General features: G+C 50.1%; 2 protein-coding genes across 2 annotated transcripts in view; one reads left to right on the top strand and one right to left on the bottom strand.

Moving 5' to 3' along the window:
* Positions 1–2558, bottom strand: part of KYAT1 (kynurenine aminotransferase 1) — a 31864-nt gene extending 29306 nt beyond the window's left edge. The window contains exon 1 of the mRNA XM_040404937.1: positions 2474–2558. The gene's annotated coding sequence lies outside the window, so the exon portion shown is untranslated. The remainder of the gene's footprint in view (positions 1–2473) is intronic.
* Positions 2559–2651: 93 nt separating this feature from the next.
* LRRC8A (leucine rich repeat containing 8 VRAC subunit A) lies at positions 2652–19640 on the top strand. Its single transcript, XM_040405988.1, has 4 exons — positions 2652–2790; positions 4101–4217; positions 11870–14027; positions 19047–19640. The coding sequence occupies exons 3-4, from the start codon at positions 11877–11879 to the stop codon at positions 19320–19322; spliced, it is 2427 nt and encodes an 808-aa protein (XP_040261922.1). The 5' UTR covers positions 2652–2790; positions 4101–4217; positions 11870–11876; the 3' UTR covers positions 19323–19640.
* Positions 19641–22044: the final 2404 nt, after the last annotated feature.

Below are 22044 nucleotides of genomic sequence, written 5' to 3'. Positions count from 1 at the left end.
CATACAGCTTCCGGGGCCTGTGAGATCCAGGGGGCTGGATCTCACAGGCTCTTCACCGGAAGGCAGCGCAGATGCCTTCCTTAGACATCGCGCTGCCTTCCATGCCATCGGGCCCCTCCTACAGCCGCATGGGGACCTGATGGCACCGCCCGATCGCCGTCGCAACCGCAGGTAAAGCCGCAAACTGCAGGTCTGAATTGACGGTGGGGTCACATGACCCGCCCCCCGGCGTTGTGACAGGATGCCCGCTGAATGATTTCAGCGGGCATCCTGTCCCGATTAACCCACGCCGCAATCGTGGTTTAAACCCATGACGTACCGGTACGTCATGGGTCCTTAAGGACTCGGGAACCTGAGCATTGTTTCTGACCATGTCCATCCCTTCATGACCACCATGTACCCATCCTCTGATGGCTACTTCCAGCAGGATAATGCACCATGTCACAAAGCTCCAATCATTTCAAATTGGTTTCTTGAACATGACAATGAGTTCACTGTACTAAAATGGCCCCACAGTCACCAGATCTCAACCCAATAGAGCATCTTTGGGATGTGGTGGAACGGGAGCTTCGTGCCCTGGATGTGCATCCCTCAAATCTCCATCAACTGCAAGATGCTATCCTATCAATATGGGCCAACATTTCTAAAGAATGCTATCCGCACCTTGTGGAATCAATGCCACGTAGAATTAAGGCAGTTCTGAAGGCAAAAGGGGGTCCAACACCGTATTAGTATGGTGGCACTAATAATTCTTTAGGTGAGTGTATTTAATGTGAACATTCTGTAGTACATATTTTTGTCCACTAGATGGCTGCAAACCAGATGTATGAGCCATGTGTGCATTAAAGGGGTTGTAACCCGGACATACCTCCATTTTCACCCTGGCAGCCCCCCTGACATGAGCATTGGAGCAGTTCATGCGCCGATGCCCTCTTTTGCCCTGCGCTAAATCACGCAGGGCAAATGCATTTTTTGGGGACCAATTCATCCAACATAGGATCCACCCCCTCCGAAAACCACGTTTCGGTTAGGCACAAATAGTCTAGATTATTAGATAATGTTGGCTGCATTCTAGGCCTCTTTCACACTTGCGTTGTCCGGATCTGGCGTGTACTCCACTTGCCGGAATTACACGCCGGATCCGGAAAAACGCAAGTGTACTGAAAGCATTTGAAGACGGATCCGTCTTCAAAATGCTTTCAGTGTTACTATGGCAGCCAGGACGCTATTAAAGTCCTGGTTGCCATAGTAGGAGGCGGAGCGGGGAGCAGTATACTTACAGTCCGTGCGGCTCCCGGGGCGCTCCAGAATGACGTCAGGGCGCCCCATGCGCATGAATGACGTGATCCATGCGCATGGGGCGCCCTGACGTCACTGTGGAGCGCCCCGGGAGCCGCACAGACGGTAAGTATGCTGCTCCCCCGCTCCCCGCTACACTTTACCATGGCTGCCAGGACTTTAGCGTCCTGGCAGCCATGGTAACTATTCAGAAAAAGCTAAACATCAGGTCCGGCAATGCGCCGAAACAACGTTTAGCTTAAGGCCGGATCCGGATCAATGCCTTTCAATGGGCATTAATTCCGGATCCGGCCTTGCGGCAAGTCTTCAGGATTTTTGGCCGGAGCAAAAAGCGCAGCATGCTGCGGTATTTTCTCCGGCCAAAAAACGTTCCGTTCCGGAACTGAAGACATCCTGATGCATCCTGAACGGATTTCTCTCCATTCAGAATGCATTAGGATAATCCTGATCAGGATTCTTCCGGCATAGAGCCCCGACGACGGAACTCTATGCCGGAAGAAAAGAACAACGCAGGTGTGAAAGGGCCCTTAACCGCAGAACGGCAGTTTAGAAGCTCCCCTTTCAGCCTATGCTGGTTCTGAGTTGGAATCGGCCCCGAAGGTGTAATCTTTTTCGGGAAGCTTTTACTTCTTCTTAAATGCCTATGGGTTTTTGGCAAGATGGCTTTCAAGAAACCGACTTGTGTGTCTGGTCTCATTATGAAAGCAGTCAACCCCTCTAGGCCGTACACGGAACCTATCTGACAGCACACAGGACCTAGGGGCTCCGCACAGAGCAGCGGCATACGTTGGCACTATGTAAATGACGCTATGGCGTCCGGTGCCATGCTATGCCACTGTGGCACAACTTCCGCAAAACTTTTCTCTATTCTTGTTTGTGCACTGAATTTTAATAAAAAAACGGACAGTCCATTCCACCGGTCTGTATCGCTTTCCATGATTCGCGTCACAAGACCTTCTTCTTGCGTAGAGGTCAATGCCGCACAGTCGTCATGGTAACAAAAAATAATAATTTCTATTTCTTTTAATGACCACTCTGAGCGCCCCTAAGGAATCAACAACCATGTGACTTTCTATGCCACCTATCATGGCGCAGCAGGCCTTGTCTACCAGCAATGCCAACTGTACCCTGAACCCACCTAAAACACAAGACATAGAGGCCGTGGAATACATACAGGTGCACGGTGGGATCCAACCCTGATGTCAGCTCAGAGTGGGCGGTAACGTATCCCGGAATAGAGTGCTCCTGCCCGCAACAAAGATGGCGGCGGAAGACTTTCAGGCCCCGCCCCTAGGATCGCTGTAACTCCGCCCCGCCTATCCCAACGCCGGATACCGGCTCCAAGGCCAACCCCTCGGGATACCGGTGTCCCCCACCCACCCACTCCGGGACAAAGCGTCACTTCCGGAGGTGGGGATGTGGGGCACTGCGGTGGCGAGGGACAAAGCGGAGAGTAGAAGAAGAGGGACCGGCCGCGTCCCGGGGGTTCAGGTAGGATTCTGGGAAACGGTGATGAGGACCGTACCATTCGGGAATGAAGGGAGGGGGGGACTGTGTGGGTGCTCTAGGTGCTGGTAGTGGCTCCTGGCCGTCCCTCCATCCTCATTAAAGGCCCATTTGCTTGTATTGATGTCAGCTTTAGGCCATATTGCCTTAGTAATAATTGGCGTTAACCCAAGTGTCATATATAGGGCGCAAACCGGATTTTTTTGCGTCACATTAAGTGCCCTCCACAATGGCACGGACCACCGCCAAATCCCTGGGCACCTTATCAGGTGCCACCTGCGCCAATGTCAGTCATTTCGCCTTTTCCAGTTACGTATAACGAGTAAGTGCGTTATGGTAAAAAGTTTAGTAAGTTTCTAACCTACTTGGTGTTTCCATTCCAATTTCAAGATCACTGCTTGCTGTCAGGGCACAAAACGACAGAAGGGCCGTCCTGCTGACACGGCCTCACCATCTGGGCGTGACCAACCGGTGCGGACGGTAGATTGGGGCCACGCCCATATGCCTGTTCGTTTTATTTTTTTTTCCGGTAAAATTGCCAGGACCCTATATCTGGGGGAAGCTGCCAAAGCCCCCTGATTGGGCCTGATTGACACCCTCTGGCTGTTGCATGCGCACTCATGGTGGCACTGGCCAGTGACCACCCAATTTTACCGCAAAATTGCCAGGAATAGACTGGGGCCCATAATGGGTCTGATTGACACCCTCCGGCTGCTTCAAATGGCTAACCCCCCCCCTATACACCCATGGCCACCCGGTTTTAGCGCAAAATTGATAGGACTGGACTGGGCACCCATAACTAGGGCAAGCTGCCAGCACCCCCATAATAGACCAGATTGACACCAGTCAGATTTGGGCCTGATGGACACCCTCTAGCTGATACCATGCACCCACGATGGTCAATGCCCATGCCAGTTTACCAAAAAATTGACAGAACTAGACTGGGAACGTGCTTACAAAACCCCCATAATGGTCCACCCAATGGCTGCGACATGCAACCGACCCCCACTCTGGTAAAACCAAAGTATTGGTTGCAAAATTGTGGACCAGGGTTGTTCTTAGTGGATTACCCCTTTAGGACATTTTTTTTTGGGGGGGGGGCGTGCAGTGCCAAGGCCAACAAGCCACACCTTTCCCAGCGCCCAGAACTTTTCAGTCCCTAAACCACATGATTTAATGGCCCGAAAAGGGTTTTGGTGAGTGTGCACAAGGGTGCCTGTACCCCTTGTTTCAGGGGCATCGTTGGGGGGGATACAGGATCGCCCCTTTAATACGTTGTCCTCTTCTTCTTTCAGGTGTAGCTGCTCCCATGGAGTTGGGCACCCGCCACTGCTGCTATATCCGTGATAGATCGCGCCTGTTGTTTCACACTTCGTCAGAGCACAGATAGCACCGCCAGACAGTACCCCGGGGTAAGTGCACCCACTAGACCTCATAGCACACAGCAGCCAATCAGAATCCAGCTCTTATATTCCTAATGTAAGGGGGTCCGACTACTGATCACAAGAAAAGGGGGGGGGGGGCCATGATCCTCTGTTTGGATGGCGCGCAGACATGCATGTGTACCCGCTGCTCCATTCAACTTTATGGGGCTGCTGGAGATGGCAGAGGACAAGTGGTGGTCTGTCTCTGGCAGCGCCCACGTGTATCCACCACTCCCCCCCCCCCCCCCCCCCCCGTTCTTGAAATCAGGTGGTGCCCCTTTTAAACTCGTCCCATATCCTGTAGATAGGGGTTACGTTGTGATGGGACAATCCCTTTAAATTGAGAGAAGCGTCCTGATTGGTTGAAACGCTGCTCCTCTTTTCTGTTGCACAGTCTATATGCCTTCTTATAGACTTGTGTATTTCTGTACATTGCCAGCTGACTCAGCGTAGTGCCGCCACGCCCGCGCTCATGGTCAGTGCCAGTGCTGGGCTGCCCTTGTACTGCTGCCAGCTCTCCCACACACACGCCTTCCATTGCTGCTCATTTCATGCACATTTAACAATTGTACGGAATGTTCTCAGCAGGTTATTTGCTTTTCTTCTATAAAGGTGCATATGTTGTGTTTTATACTGGTGACCTATCCCCAGGATCATCGGTATACGATTGGTGGGAGTCCGACGCCCGTGTCCCCCGCCGATCAGTTACTTTAAAGTGGCCACTGAGCTCCACAGCCTCCTCGAAGCTTACCCTAAGGGTCCATTCACACGTCCGTATGTGTTTTGCAGATCCGCAAAACACGGGTACCGGCAATGTGCGTTCCGCATTTTAGCGGACCGCACATCGCCGGCCCTCTCCTAGAAAATGCCTTTTCTTGTCCGAAATTGCGGACAAGAATAGGACATGTTCTATTTTTTTTTGCTGAACGGAAGTGCGGATGCGGACAGCACATTCCGGCCCCATTGAAAATGAATGGGTCCGCGCCTGTTTTCCGCAAAATTGCGCAACGGATGCTGACCCATTTTGCGGACGTGTGAATGGACCCTAAGCCACTGATGTCACCTTCATCAGTCATGTGGCCTAGCCGCAGCGCAGTGAATGGGGCTGAGCTGCAATACTAAGCACCACCACTGTACAACGGATGGCGCTATGCTTGGTAAGCTGTGAGGGGGCAACGGCGCTTCAGCCAGCTGATCTGCGGGTGTCGGACCCCCACCTTTCACATACTGATGACACTTGGAAAACCCATTTAATAGGGCACATGGGACGACCCCTTCAAGTCAATTCACTACTAGATATTCTGCAAATATGTGCCAACCTGCACAGACCCTCTCGCTCAGGGATGCCAAACCTGCGGCCCCCCTGCTGTTGAAAAACTACAACTCCCAGTATACCCTAATAGCTGTATGCTGTCCAGGCATGATGGAAGTTGTAGTTTTGCAGCAGCTGGGGGGCCGCAGGTTTTAGATTGCCAAACGGGTATCTTTCCCAACCGCCGTGTACATGCATGCTCGGCTCGATCGAGCATGCATGTTTTTTAAAATGGGGGGGGGAGGGGAATAAGCCGCTGATAGGCACCTGAGAGCAATAGAATCGGATGTGTTAAAACCCAACAGCCTGATCCTCATCTCCTCCGACATCTGCCTTCGGAGGCCCCCCTTATACATTGCATGGTTGATATCGGCGGTGAACCCCATTATACACATCAGTCCATGAACATTCAGGAACAATGTGTCGTCCTACGACGGGGACTTCAGCCATTCTGGCAGCTGGAGACTGAGACTGCCTTAGGGCGTTGCCTTTCTTGCAGTTTTCCGGTGGCTTCTTGTGTGGTGGGTAGAACACGTCGCCTTGGATCCTATGTTTGCTTTGCTCACTGACGTGAGGAATGTCCCTCCTCGCCGCCGCCGGAGCTCGTGGCGGATGTATACCTGCCGCTGAGTGAGGAGGGGGCTAGTCCAAAATATTCTTTTGCTTTATCGGCGACTTAAAATTTATCCCCAAATTGCTTAAATGCAATAAAATAAGAGAAGATCTCGCTTAATGTCCAGCACCGGTCCTCCCCGCAGCGATGATGTGCCGTATACCCTACATCATTGCTACAGCCAGTTACTGGGCTCGGCAGTATACAGCACAAAACTGCCGAGACCAGTAATTGGCTGATGTGGTAATGTCGGGTATTTACGGCTGCATCACTGACCAAAGCGGAGGACCGGACACAACGGATCCCTTTTTTTTTTTTTTTTTTTTTTTTTTTTTAATTTAGGGGCTTTAAGAGGACCTCTAACCTCTCCTGACTTGTCTGCTTTAGTAACTACTGCATCCGTCATGTAATGACCATTCTGCTGGAGCATCTATTCTTATGACTTTGTTATGCAGTTCCTCTATTATTCCTCCTCATAAAAGGTTATCAATGAATGGCTAGCAGTTTGCAACGAAGGTCCAGATGGTTGTTACCAGTTTGGGGGTGTGTCCCTGCCCAGTCTGACCCTGGCAATCATTGATTGGATAGTCTGCGCAGGGACACGCCCAGATGGACCTTGACGTCAAAAAACTGCAATTCACACATATCTTCTAGCAGGAATAATAAAGGAATGGCTCATCCTAGAGTCATAAGAATAGATGCTGCAGAATTTTTATTCTATGGGGGATGCAAGACATGAAGGAGGAGAAGAAGAGATTACAGGTTCTTTAAAGGGATATTAAAATTAAAGGCATGTTCCAGGGTAAAGTCGATTTTAAAAGGGTTGTCCATGATTAGAAAAACCTGGCTGCTTTCTGCCAGAAACAGCGCCACTCTTATCCATTGGTTGTATCTTGTATTACAACTCGGTTGAAGTATGTGGAGCTGAGCTTCAGTATTACGCACAGCCTGTGGCGCGGTTTTTGTAAGAAAGCAGCAATGTTTTTTTCTGATCTGGACTCCCCCTTTAAGTAGGCTGTCATCTGGCAGATCACAGATACTTAAATCGGTCATCTCTTCTCCTGCCATACCACCACTCCTACATACAGCGGGGTGGGACTCTCCTGTTTGCCCCCACAGGAATTTATGTTGTGTCCCACTCACACTTAGAGAAATGGAAAAAAAAAATGCAAAGTTGTCAGAATTGTCCATGGCAACCAATCAAATGCCTTCTTTTGTTTTTCCAACGCAACGAAAAGAAGTGATTTCAGTGGTTGCTATGGACAACGGGGTTGTCTACCAAGTTTTATGTACAATTGGGCCTCCTTTCTCAGCACCGTCGAAGAGAAAATCTGGCCTTGTTGCCCATGGCAACCAGTCAGGACTAGGCCGCGAGGTCCGTACGTCCGCACAGGACAGGGGCCATAGTATAGAGGTTCTGGTCCATGTGGAAGAAGAGAGAAGACTATTGCACTATTGACGTTTAGGAGTCCGTTGCGCACACAGAAAGCAAATATGGCCGTCCGAATCAGGCATAGGTTGCTTTGAGATGGCTGCCTTCCACCAAGTCCTGTCCCCACTAATATTCCAGTCAAAAATGGAGAGTATGAATGAAGGTGACCGTACACGGTGCGATACATATTTTCCACTGGACCTATGTGGAACTGATGCGGGGGAAGGGGGTTTACCTCAGCCATAAGGAAGAAAGTTAATAAAATGGAGAACCTCCTTGAAGGACGGCCCAGTTGTGTTTAATGCCTGTGTGGAGGGCCGATATCATTGTAGATGCTAAAAAACACTAGGTTTCCAAGGTGATGGCCTCTAATGGCTGCCATTACATTTCTTACATTTCCCACTTAGTTGTCACCCAGCTCTTGTTTACCTCAGACACAAGGGAAGGAGTTAATAAAATGGAGAACCCCCTTCAAAGACGCCCCAGTTTTGTTTCATTCCTGTGTGGAGGGCCGATATCATTGTAGACACCACAGTGTGCTAGATTTCCAAGGTGACAACCACTAATGGCCGCCATTACATTTTACCCAGCTTTTGTTATTCGTGTATGGTGGGAAAGCTTTAGGCGTTCAGACTTATCATGTCCATAGGATTAGGCTTCGTTCACATCACCGATCAGCCCTTCCGTTCTCCTGGCCCATGTAGGGGCAGGAAAACGGAAAGGACGCATTCGGCACATAACTGTGCCGAACGGAGCCCACGGCTCCCTTAGACTATAATGGGGTCCGTTAGGTTTCCGCTCAAAGATGATGTACTGGTTGTACATGCAGGACTTTTGTCTCCGCTTCAAAAATCTTCTTCTGAGCGGAAACCTAACGGACCCCATTATAGTCTATGGGGTCCTAAGGGCTCCGTTCGGCACAGTTATGTGCCAAATCCATCCTTTCCGTCCTAAACGGGGCAGGAGAACGGAAAGGCCGAACAGTGATGTGAACGAAGCCTTATGATATATAGACGGAGACCAAAAGTGTGTTCTTTTTGGACTCCATCCTACCCAGGACCCTATGGGTTTGTGCTAACAGGTCCATACTCCCCTTGGTTTGCACAGTCAGATGTATGCCATTTTTGGTCTCCTCGTGGAGCCTCCTGCCCTCAGCGTAGGGTGTGTTGTAAGCAATGGTTTACGAGAGAAGAATTCTTGGCCGCCGGCCCAGGGCTGGAAGACGTCTTATTGTGAGTGGACTTTGATGTGTTTTTACCCTGCGTCACTTTAGGTTGTGTTTTGTGACTAGTTTTGGCTGCCAAGGTTCAGGTCTGAGAAAGCTGAGCCCATACTGTTCTTGTTAGCGCTCTGCCATGTTACCACCTCGGCATTATTGTTTGACTCCATCATCTAAGAGTATAATAATGAAGCCAGATACCCATCCCGAAATTAGAGATCTGGGATCTATCACAGGCACAATGACCTACCGGCTGCGATAACCCATAAGGAAGCCCCATCTCTTTTTTTTTTTGGTTCCCTGTCCAACTTTTTATAAAGGTTTTTAAAACGTATGGCCTATTAGATTATTAGGGATCCAATTCTCCGCACCCACCAAGTAGCTGGTCGAACTGGTGTCAAGAGTCAGATCCTGAACTATTCAATATTGATGGCCCGTCCGAAGGATAGATAGAGCTTCAAAATTTAAATTCTGGAAACCCCCTTTAAAGGGGTATTCCCATCTGGATTTTAATGGCCAATAAAATAGGTAAAAAATGTCCGAATAGTGCAGGTCCCACCTTTGGGACTCACTCCTGTCTCAAGAACGGCAGTGAGTGGGGAAAGACATGCACGCATGCGGCTTGCTGTCCGTTTAAATGGGGAGCCCTGTTCTTGACACAGGAGTGGGTCCTAGAGGTCTTTACGGCGTATCCCATCTATATATGCCTTACATTTTCAGATGGGAATGCCCCCTTTTAAAGGGGTTATTCAATATTATAAACTGCCCCCCCTCCATGTGCCGGGCCCCTCACAGGGAATATACTTACCCCACTCCTGGTCCCCGCACCGCCGCTGCTGCTTTTCCCTGTGTGAGAATGATAACATCCGGTTTCGGGGGGGAGCAGCCAATGGCAGGTGGTGAAGGTGATGGGGACGAGCCTCCCTATCGTCACCCGCAATGCTAGGGAGGCTCGTCCCTGACCCCCCTCTCTCGTTCAGCACAAACTCTGATGCCACAACCACACTTTTCCTTTTGCCCGAGACGCCATAGTTGAGCTACGACACGCATTTTAGGATAGCACCTAGAAGGGAATTTGGGGGCGCAGTCAAGCAGATGCTGCTGCGCTATGGTGGCCTGATGCACACAGCAATCCTGGCACATGGGGGGCATAGGTCTGTTTTAGGACCTGCAGGCGCCCCTTGTGCCTCCCCGAGACTCTGTGTTCACCCCTGGAAGGAATGGTGCCAGTGTCTGTTGCTTCCATAATACAAAATTAATTTTTCCTTACAAATTCGCAGGGTGGGGCCATGGCATACTGTAGATGGCGGTTTTACGGTTTTGTGTCGCAACAATTTGTGACTCAATCGTTCGCCTAAGACTGATCCAAACAAACAATAAATGAGCAATAGTTTCTTAAAGGGGATTTTCCATTTTGTGTTTGTAGACGCTGTGATGGGTGATGCTTGTAAATGTATTCTGAGGATGCCCGCACTATTTCAGCCATCGGTGGCGTGGCCTTGTGGAAGGTGACCTTCTGTAATGGACTGATTCAGCAGGCGTGTGGGAAGCGTGCCTATTAACCCAGGCCTGCACTTTACTGAGCTCCTGAATCATCCTGATATCTGGAGCCAATGGATCCCACGAGGGTTAATGAGCGACGTGCAGAGTTTTCTATTACCTTGCCTCTGGCAGCGGGCTTTTCAGCTGGTGAACTGCAAATACAAGCATGTCTTTACTAGTAAAGAGGTTGTCCATTTTTATTTTTTGAGAAACAGCGCCCCATCTGTCCATGGGCGGTCTCTGGTATTGCGGGTCAGCACATTTCACTTGAAAGGAGAAAATAAGCAGATCCGCTCTCCTGCTATTGGATAACCCCCTTAAATTTAAAGGGGCTCATCGCTGGAATATGCAGTCGCTTTAGGGACAAGCATGATCCTGAGAATGATCTCCGCCTTTTGTTTCCTTACACATGGGCATCCCCGGCCACCCCAGGGAGCTGCAGCTGGCCCCATTGACGTGCCGCAGTTTCCCAGCACTGTGGGTGGTCGGGGTGCTGCTCTGCAGGGAGAGACTGTGAAAGGGGACACAACTCTGTGGACCCTCCATTCTCAGAATCAGTAGGCTTCCCATAAGTGGAACCCACACCGATTGTAAAATGGTGGCATACACTAGCGATACGCCATCAACTCAGGAGATGGGGAGTGCCCCTTTAACTTGCTCACTTTTTATTTTATTTGCGAACCAAGCATCAGTAGAACACAACATGATGCATCCATGATTTCCTTAAGGGCTCATGCACACGGCCATGCCCATACTGCGGCCCCGGCAGCGTCCGTGTACTCACTTGAATGGGTCTGCAATCCAGAAGGTGCGGTGCGGAAACCCATGGAAGCACTCCGTAGTTTCTCTCCGTGCCTCCTTCTTTGCAGTGCGGACGGATCACGGACCCTTTAAAGTCGAATGTGTCGGATCCGTCTGCGGAATCCGCATGGATGTTGCCTGCGCATTGGGGACAGCAGTTCCCAGAACGCCCGTGTGCATGAGCCCTAAATCGAGTGAATAGAGATTTGATCTATCTGCATGCTGAGACTTCTGGTTAGCCCATTTTCCCCCAGATCATTCGTAGTATTCCATTAAGATTGGGCGGGCGTCTTCAAGGACACACCGGTAATGCAGCGGTTAAGACGAGCGTCCCCTGACAATATTCTCCAGCCCCGGTGTGTGCGGTTTACTGTCCATTCCCTCCGCCTGTGTCGTTTTATTACTTTGTGGAGACGCTAGGCTTGAATTTTAATTTGTTTAAAGTCCCTGATAGAAGGAGCTATATGAGATCAGAGTAGTCCTCGACGCGTTTTTAGTATGAAGTCAAGGTCTCCGACGTCACTAAAATTCCCTAAAGGGTGGGAAGCAGCAGTTTTTACGCTCCAGTCCTTGCATTGCAGTTGCATTGTATGATTTCTAATCCCTTCCTCCTGTCTGATCTCTGTGCGGCTGTCCTTACCTGTCCCCGTTGGTATAAATAGTGTGTCTGCTCTGGGATCTTGCTTTGTACTAAAACCCTGTTCTGTTTGCTCGTTTCCAGGTGAGCCATGATTCCCGTCACAGAGCTGCGCTATTTTGCCGACACGCAACCGGCTTATCGCATCTTGAAGCCATGGTGGGACGTCTTCACGGACTACATCTCCATTGTCATGCTCATGATAGCGGTGTTTGGAGGCACCCTGCAGGTCACACAGGACAAGATGATCTGCCTGCCTTGTAAATGGGTCACCCATGACAGCTGTAACGATTCCTACCGTGGCTGGACACCTGCAGAAATGGAGTACACCAACAATAGCCTGGGGCCTCCACCTGGACTTGGTCCCACGGGTATAAAATACGACTTGGACAGACATCAGTATAACTACGTGGATGCAGTGTGCTATGAGAACCGGCTGCACTGGTTCGCAAAGTACTTTCCTTACCTCGTCCTGTTGCACACGTTGATCTTCTTGGCCTGTAGTAACTTCTGGTTTAAGTTTCCCCGCACCAGCTCCAAACTGGAGCATTTCGTATCCATCCTGCTCAAGTGCTTCGATTCACCGTGGACTACCCGAGCCTTGTCTGAGACTGTGGTGGAAGAAAGCGACACCAAGCCCACTGGAGCAAAGATGAACGGCTCGGTGGACAAGAAGTCTTCTACGGCTAGCGACGATGTGGAAGCAACTGTGCCCATGCTCCAGAGGAGTAAGTCCAGGGTGGAGCAGGGGATCGTCGACAGGTCTGAAACCGGAGTCCTGGATAAAAAGGAGGGCGAGCAAGCCAAGGCCTTGTTCGAGAAGGTGAAAAAGTTCAGGACTCACGTGGAAGAAGGAGATATAGTCTACAGGCTTTATATGCGCCAGACAATCATCAAAGTCATTAAGTTCATCCTGATACTCTGCTACACTGTGTATTACGTCAGTAGCATTACGTTCGATGTGGACTGCAAGGTGGACATCGAAAGCCTGACTGGCTATCGCATGTATCGGTGTGCTCATCCGCTGGCCACTCTCTTCAAAATCTTAGCTTCTTTCTACATCAGCCTCGTGGGCTTTTACGGCCTCATCTGCGTATACACTCTGTGGTGGATGCTGAGAAGATCCTTGAAAAAATATTCCTTCGAGTCCATCCGAGAGGAAAGCAGCTACAGCGACATCCCAGACGTGAAGAACGACTTTGCGTTCATGCTACATCTCATAGACCAGTACGATCCGCTCTACTCCAAGCGATTCGCCGTCTTTTTGTCAGAAGTCAGCGAGAACAAACTGAGACAGCTTAACCTCAACCACGAGTGGACCTTGGACAAGTTACGCCAGAGGATCACCAAGAACTCTCAGGACAAGCTCGAGCTGCACCTCTTCATGTTGAGCGGTATCCCCGACACAGTGTTTGACCTTGTCGAGCTGGAAGTCCTTAAACTGGAACTGATACCAGATGTCACCATCCCTCCAAGCATTGCCCAGCTCACAGGTCTAAAGGAGCTCTGGTTGTACCACACAGCAGCTAAAATCGAGGCACCAGCTTTGGCCTTCCTCAGAGAGAATCTGAAGTCGCTGCACATCAAATTTACAGACATCAAGGAGATTCCTCTGTGGATCTACAGTCTGAAAAACTTGGAGGAGCTGCACTTGACCGGTAACCTGAGCGCGGAGAACAACAGATATATAGTCATCGATGGTCTACGCGAGCTGAAGAGGTTGAAAGTGTTGAGGCTGAAGAGTAACCTGACTAAACTGCCCCAGGTGGTGACCGATGTCGGCATTCACCTACAGAAGCTCTCCGTCAACAATGAGGGCACCAAACTGATGGTCCTCAACAGTCTTAAAAAGATGTTGAACCTTACAGAACTGGAGCTGGTGCGCTGTGATCTGGAGAGGATCCCTCACTCCATCTTCAGTCTTCACAACCTTCAGGAGATAGATTTGAAGGACAATAATTTGAAGACCATCGAAGAGATTATTAGCTTCCAGCACCTGCACAGACTGACCTGCCTGAAGCTCTGGTACAACCATATCGCCTACATACCAATTCAGATTGGCAATCTGGCCAGCCTGGAGCGCCTGTATCTTAACCGCAACAAGATCGACAAAATACCAGTCCAGCTATGCTTATGTCGAAAGCTCCGCCATCTTGACCTGAGCCACAATACCCTAACTAGCATCCCAGCGGAGATCGGGCAACTACAGAACTTGCAGTATTTCGCTGTAACTGCCAATCACGTGAGTACTTTACTTACTGTTGAATAAATATGTGACCCCCTGCTGATATGATAGGCGGGTGGGGGTTAGCTCCTCACTTCTTGCCATACAGGTTTATTACTGTGGTACTAGTATATTCCACAGTACTAATTACTTATTACAGGTCTTATCCATGCTACTCACCAGGGGTATGTGACCTGTGGCTCCCACCATCACTTGCAGGCTGCAAGACCGCTATGAAGTCACAGGTTCTATACTCTTATATAGTCGGAGATTCCCAACCTGCGGCCCCTCCAGCTGTTGCAAAATTACAACTCCCAGCATGCCTCGACAGTCCACAGCTATCAGCCTACAGTAGGGCATGATGGGACCCGCGTTGGGTTCTGTTCACACCTTGTTTTTGGCTACGTTGGAAGAATACCTTGGAGAGAAGCCTTCCATGTATGATGCTGCACAATGGGCATATGTCAGCCATAGAAAAAAAAAGGCATACCAAGAGGTATACAATTACTTTCCTGTCCAGTGACTGTAGATCTTTTGGCCTACCGTGGACGCGAAGGGGCCTATGGACACGACGGACCCAATTTGTCCCTCCCATGTAGCCAAAAATGAGATGTGAATAGGGCCTTAGTGATGCTTATCGCAGGCCTTGGTTTTATCCATGCTGATATACGACCTGTGACTCTCCAGTTCTTGTAGTGCAGGCATGCTCAACCTGCGGCCCTCCAGCTGTTGCAAAACTACAACTCCCAGCATGCCTGAACAGCCTATAGCAGGGCATTGTGGGAGTTGTAGTTTTACAACAGCTGGAGGGCCGCAGGTTGAGCATGCCTGTTGTAGAACCACAACTCCCACCATCACATGCAGACAAAAAATGTGGACCTGCTCATCTAAGCATCACTGAAAGGCATGGTGCCTTTCCGAGTGCCCCCCCGGCCACGAACGGCTTAACGGGATGAGCTGTTAATACCGCTGCTGCTGCTGCTGCTTTGTCATCGTTGCATTATTTGCCTATTTTTATGAGCTGGAGCGTTTTCTGTAAATGGCTTTTTAATTATTAAAGACGTTCAATATCTTGTTACTTCTAATGAAGCCGCAGTCGATGGATAACCTGTTCTCCCGGAGATGGACGGAAAAGGGAGGTTTAATTATTTATTTTTTTTGTCTGGTTGTTTTCTCTATATTGAGACGTGAAGCTGCGGGTCCCGCTTGTGAATCAAAGGGGGCACTCCGGTCGGGCTCTCCAGCTGTTAGAAAACTACAACTCCCAGCATGGTCAGGGCATGCTTGGACTTGTAGTTTTTCAGCAGCTAAAGAGCTGCACGTCGGTGGCCGCTGCTCTACAGGCAGGCTGAACGTTTTACAGCAGGCTGCTTTACTGCAGGTTATACAATAGTTTCTAATTAACTGGTAAGTAGTTAGGGGAGCGGATCTGCTCGACCAAGGATCAGACTAGCTGAGGACTACTTCCTCCTAGATCAAAGGTAGGCAACCTCCAGCTGTTGTGAAACTACAACTCCCAGCATGCATACGTACTCTGCTTTTCTCCAAACTCCCATAGAAATGAATGGAGCATGCTGGGAATTGTAGTTTTACAGCAGCTGGAGTGCCGAAGGTTGCTGACCCCTGTCCTAGATGTAGACCTATCCTTCTGTGGTCTACGTGGCCCATATTCACACCAATAGCCTCATAGCAGATTCAGTGTATAACATAAGTCTAATGCTCATCAGACCCGATCCTTCTCTCCCCCGACGTAATCTGTCAGGAGCTCCCCAATCTTATTAGATTGTTGGCCGATCCCTCCAAAAATGGTGGGTTTGGCTGAAAATACAGTATTGGCCCTATAGGGGTTGTCCTATATTACAAGAGCTTATCCCCTATCGCAACATAAGGAGCCATGTTACCCCGTTGGATGCTCCATTCAACTGTATCGGACTGCTGGAGGTAGCAGAGCGCTTAGACAGGGCCGGCTCCAGGTTCATGTGGGCCCTTGGGCGATAAATCCCAGTGGGCCCCCATGAGGCATTTTTTTATATTGACATGTCCCCCTGTGGCTCCTACACGGTATAATGACCCCCAGTGGCCCCTATACAGTATAATGACTACTAGTGGCCCTTCACACAGTATAATGAACCCCCAATTCCCCCCCCCCACTGTATAATGACCACTTGTGGCCCTGCATTCAGAATAATAACCCCCAGTCGCCCCCATTTAGAATAATGACCCCCAGTAGCCCCCACTGGGGGAATACTGTATGGAGGGGGCTCTGGGGGTATTTATACTGAATGGAGGGTCATTGGTGATCATTACTAAATGGGGGACACTGGGGGTCATTATACTATGTAAAGGGCCCTCACAGTATAATGACCCCACAGTGGCCCTCCATTCAGAATAATGACCCCCAGTCGCCCCCACACTGGGGGTTATACTGTATGGAGGGGGCACGAGGGGTTATTATATTTAATAGGGGCTCTGGTGGTCATTATGCTAAATGGGGGGCACTGGGAGTCATTATACTGTGTAAGGGACCCTCACAGTGTGATGAATGACCCCCCAGTGGCCCCCTCACATACCTATCATTGCAGGGGAGCTGGTGGTCCTGTCATTCACTAACCGCAGCTCCCAGCTCTCCACATGAACCTGGAGCCGGCCCTGAATGATGACCCCCAGTCGCCCCCACACTGGGGGTTATACTGTATGGAGGGGGCACGAGGGGTTATTATATTTAATGGGGGATCTGGTGGTCATTATGCTAAATGGAGGGTCAATGGGGATCATTATACTAAATGGGGGGCACTGGGAGTCATTATACTGTGTAAGGGACCCTCACAGTGTGATGAATGACCCCCCAGTGGCCCCCTCACATACCTATCATTGCAGGGGAGCTGGTGGTCCTGTCATTCACTAACCGCAGCTCCCTGCGCTCCTTCTCTCCTCCGCTGCAGCAGTGAGCCAGGCCTGGAGGAGAGAAGGAGATGTGCAGTGATGGAGCTAGAACTGACTGGGCCCCACAGCGAAATTTAGTACGCCCCCCTCCCCCCCAATGTGTGTTCACATTACGTTTTTCCTATCGGTTTGATGTATACACATGTGCAGCACTCCACGTTTTTGTATCCTGCAGAGTCAAGTAAAAAATGCATACATTAACGTATATGTTTTTTTACCATGGAACTGTATGGTGAACGGACGCCACTGTACGGCATCAGTCTGAGGCATCTGTTAACGCATACATTTTCAGTATGCATTAAATGGATGGCAAAAATGTGATGTGAACCCAGCCCTAGTGTCAGAATAAGCCCCAGTACACAGCGGAGCAGCATGGCGGAGAGGGGAGGCCGCCATGTACTGACAGAGCGCTACCTGGTCCTGGTGGTCAGGGATGAGGACTGTGCTTCCCAAGGATCATTTTCTACTGGAAAATACAGGGCACAGTATAATACACTAGAATCTATATACTATAAAGATATTAGCCCCACCCCCCGAATAATCATACGATTAGGGGGTCATTTATTATATAGAAATACGTCTATATTAGGCGTATTTCTGACACAGATGTGGCGCAAAGGTCCTTAACACCGCAATCTGTATCTTTTCCCGCTCATGCCAGGTCTAAAAAAAGTGGTGTGGGCAGAAAGGGATACAGTTATGGCCATGCAGTTATTGGATACCACCGCCATATAGTGATAACACCGCCATATAGTGATAACACCGCCATATAGTGATAACACCGCCATATAGTGATAACACCGCCATACAAGGATAAAACCACCATACAGTGACCGGATAAAAGGGTATATGAGGGCATAGTACAGGGAATGACTATGGGCACTGCACAGAGTGTGGTAAGAGGGCACAATGCAGGGTATAAAGGGGCACAGTACGGGGTGGGGGGCACAGTCACATGACCCTGTGATGTTAGAAGGTCCTTATGGTGAATGCGGTTCAGATGCCACCATAATGAGAGGCAGAGGAGTGAGACAGGGGCCCGGGGCCCTGGATGGACAGGAGGGGTGGACACAGCAAGTAGGTTGAAGGGGCTCTGAGGGGGATTCATACAACAAGTAGTGGCAGGAGGTCTGTGCAGGGCAGCAATGGGAGACAGGAGGGTGAAACAGGAGCTCTGGATACATGAGGGAGGAAAGGAGACAGCAGGGGCTACATGAGGGTGATATAGGACAGGATATGGGGGGGGGGCAGGTGTCATGGAGACAATCAGCTTAATAAAACAGTAACACAACTAAATAGAATGAAGCAGCAGCGTCCCCCCCTTTCCTTCTGTCCCACAGAGAAGAGACAGTCACAGTGCAGACTCACAGACTGTCTCCACACTTCTCTGCTCCAGCTCCAGCCGTGCGGTCTCTCTCCAGTCTCCTCAGGCAGCGTGTGTCCTGTGTAGAGGGGGCGTGTCCTGTGTAGAGGGGGCGTGTCCTGAGTCTCTGCAGCTCAGAGGGCCCACCAGAGGGGTACTGCGTATGTGAAAGGACAGCAGTGAGAGCTCCCATCTGTATTGATGGAAGTGCTCATAGCAGCTCAGTGGGCCCCCCCAGGAGCATTGGGCCCCGGCACTTGCCCGGGGATGCCGGGTTATGACGCCGGCCCTGCGCTTAGAGGTGAATGAAGTGGTGGATGGGGGGAACACCGGCGCCCATTGTTGTGATCGGTGAGGAGCCGAGCGGTTACACACTTGGCACTTGTGCATAGGGGATAAGTTCTTGCAATGGGACAATTCCTTTAAAGCAGAGTAGGTTACTTTATTTTACATGTCCCATGTGACCTTCCCCGAAATAGGGCGATAATATTCAGAACATTTGACTGTCTTGTCCTGTATTGCCCAGGCAATACATTGAATTGTGTAATACCACTTCTCTCCCGTAGGGGCGCTGCAGGCAAACTGAACACCTACTACCGGGTATTACCACAGAGTACAGCTGGGAGTACCAGCTCAGGGACACTTTATTATTAACAAGGGTCCCATGTGGCAAGCAGGGATTGTCCAAGACGGGGACCTCCTTTAATCCGGTTGTCTTTGCTTCTCCATAGATTGAGAACCTGCCTCCGGAGCTTTTCCAGTGCAAGAAACTTCGTACTCTGAATCTAGGGAACAACGCCCTGCAGTCTCTCCCTTCCAGAGTGGGCGAGCTGACCAACCTGGCCCAAATGGAGCTGCGAGGCAACAGACTGGAGTGTCTCCCTGTGGAGCTAGGGGATTGTTACCTCCTAAAACGCAGCGGACTAGTGGTGGAGGAGGACTTGTTTAACACTTTGCCTCTGGAAGTTAAGGAGAAATTAACCAGAGCGGACAAGGAACCAGTGTGAGGAAGACTCAATCTTGCTGAGCAAGTCATTTCCTATTGGTGACCCCTCTCCTAGAACATGGGGAACATCTGCTTATTCTAAACTCCCAAAAGTGGACCACGAATTGTCCCAATGAGCGCCGAACAAAATTCCCTGACGTTCTCCCGGCCTTTCCTATGAGGTCCACATACTGGAGGACCCTGGAAGGGAAGGAAGGCCGCCACCCGTTCCTGTTGTGCAGACCATCTCCAGACGGACAGCTTCGTGAACGTCGTCCCGTGCTTGTTCCTCTTCTGCTATTTTTAGGGAGGACTCCTAATGAATTTCTTTGATGTGCTTTTATCTTCTCCATCAGTCTTTTTATTTGCTTTAGATTTTATTATCTTGGATTTTTATTTTTAGCATGACAAAGGGGCAGACCCCCGATCCCTACAGAGCCTTAAGTGTTACCATCACTCCTGTCAAGCTGCTTGTTAACGTGGACCACTTTGCCAAAGCCTGGGAATATTGCCCAAGTGCAGAGGCCGCAACACGCACATTGCCTTTTAGCTGCGTGAGAATCGAGGGACACTGGGGGGGAAATTCATTAAGGTGGCAGCAAAAAGTTGCAACTTTTTGCCCGTTTATGTTGTGGCTGGCTTAAAGGGCATCTGTCAGCAGATTTTTTACCTATGACCTGTTACATCTGCACTTGGCAGCTGAAGGCATCTGTGTTGGTCCCATGTTCATATGCGCCCACATTGCAGAGAAAAATTATGTTTTACTATATGCAAATGAGCCTCTAGGAGCAACGGGGGCGTTGCCATTGCACCTAGAGGCTCTGCTCTCTCTGCCATTGCTGCACTCTCCACTTTGACAGAACCGGGTTTGATCATGTTTTCACTGCCTAGCCCTGTCAAAGTGGAGAGGGCGCGGGAGTTGCACAGAGAGCAGAGCTTCTAGGAGTAACGGTAACGCCCCCATTGCTCCTAGAGGCTCATTTGCATATATTAAAACATCGTTTTTCTCCACAATGCGGGCACATATGAACATGGGACCAACACAGATGCCTTCAGCTGCCAAGCGCGCATGTAACAGGTCAGCCAGAGTCATAGGTAAAAAACTGCTGACAGATGGTCAATGACTACTAAAACGAGGGGGTAGAAGCTGAGTGATCAGCTCTCCTTTGCTAGGAGAAGTGAACAAGCCGTGCAGGGATCCATAGAAAGTCTGTGCACCGCATGCTCGGTTCCCCTCGAAGCTGAAAGGACATGGCTGAGCAATGCTTGTTGGACCTTGACCCCCACTGATCCATACCTCTGACATGTTAAAGAGTTCAAGAAAAGGATAGGTACTCTCTAAAAGGGTTGACCCATCTGGGACATTCGTGGCCTATCCATGGGATACCTCCAGGACACACTCCTGTCTCCAGAACGGGACCCTGTAGCTCCTGGCTGGGTCTGGAGATGTGGCCATTGCTATTGAAGAGAACCGCGCATGCGCAGCCACCTCTTCATTCCCGGAGGGGCCACGACAGGGCACCACTCTGGAGATAGGAACAGGTCCCAGAGCTGTGGAGGAGGCCATAAATGTCCCAAATGGGACCGCCTATGTCTGATGGGTAAGAGTCCCACCTCTAAACCTGCACCTGGCTCTAGAATGAGACCCCCCCCCCCCCCCCCAAAGCGAAGGAGAGGGCACCCTGCATGCAATTCTGTGGCAGTTCCAAAAAGAGCCAAGCAGGGGCGCTCGGCTATTTCCAGAACTCCCTTAGCAGTGAATGGCGAGCGCCCACCTCTCCATTTTCAGAACTTCTAGAGAAGTGACTGGAGGGTGGCCATGCTTGCAGGGTGCGCCCTCGTTCACTTTGGAGGCCCCCTTTCTAGAGATAGGTGCGGGCCCTTGTTCCAGGCTACATTTTTTGACTTGAAAGGGAACTCTATAGTCTTAATGATCTTCTCATGTTTCATAGATCCAAGCGAGAAGGTGATATTGGTGATCTCGGACCACCGATATCTGGATTGAAAGGGTTCTGTGGTGGTATCAGAGTCTCCAGAATAGTCCAGGCGCAGAAACCTCTGATCAGTGCCGATCACTATAGAGCCCTGCCATTCTGGAAATGAGAGGCAGTCTACTACGTTCACCATTGAATGGACTTCCCCTTTAAGGACTTGGGTTGTATCTGCGGACCAGTAACTGCTCAGCTGCAAGTCCTAGATAGTAGGGTGCCCGCTGCGCCAGCCCACATTGTGCTCTGCAGATACCTTCCTGCTTATCTCTTCCCTCTTGCTTTGCACTAGAAGTTTTTTTTTTTTGTCTTTTCGCGGAGATATGGACCCTGTTGCTTTAAACGCCCTTTTACCAAGCGGCTCGTGCAGGGCTATGGCCTTCGAGGGTCCGCTTTGCCAAACCTATTTCTTTGCACACAGGCCGGCTAGATGCTCGATTGCGTCACATCCGGATCAGGACCCCTCAACTGTTTGTTTTCTGCAGATGATTTTTATTTTTCGACAGAAAATTTAAATTTATTCTCGCCATGGACATTTCACTTTTAATTGGTGCAATTAAAATGTCGCCTCATCAAAATGTCCCGAATAGTCCTCCTTGCAGTTGGCCTCTATTCGGCGGCGGTGGTGCAATTGGCGGTAAATATAGGGCTCCCAGTATGTAAACTTGTGACCTTGCTCCCCCATCCATCATGTCAAATGGTCACTTGGTGCAAGGAGACTAGGTCACTGCTGCAGCGGCGTCAAAAACGGACGTT

The sequence above is a fragment of the Bufo bufo genome, chromosome 8 (genome assembly GCF_905171765.1).
Source record: "Bufo bufo chromosome 8, aBufBuf1.1, whole genome shotgun sequence".
In the NCBI taxonomy this organism is placed as follows: Eukaryota; Metazoa; Chordata; class Amphibia; order Anura; family Bufonidae; genus Bufo; species Bufo bufo.
Note: the sequence above shows the minus strand (reverse complement) of the source record. Positions and strands in the feature narration are given on the sequence as shown.

Coding starts and splice junctions, on each gene's coding strand:
- LRRC8A (XM_040405988.1), top strand. CDS start 11,877: ATGATTCCCGTCACAGAGCTGCGCTATTTTGCCGACACGCAACCGGCT. Junction 14,028..19,046: donor TCGCTGTAACTGCCAATCAC/GTGAGTACTTTA, acceptor GCTTCTCCATAG/ATTGAGAACCTGCCTCCGGA.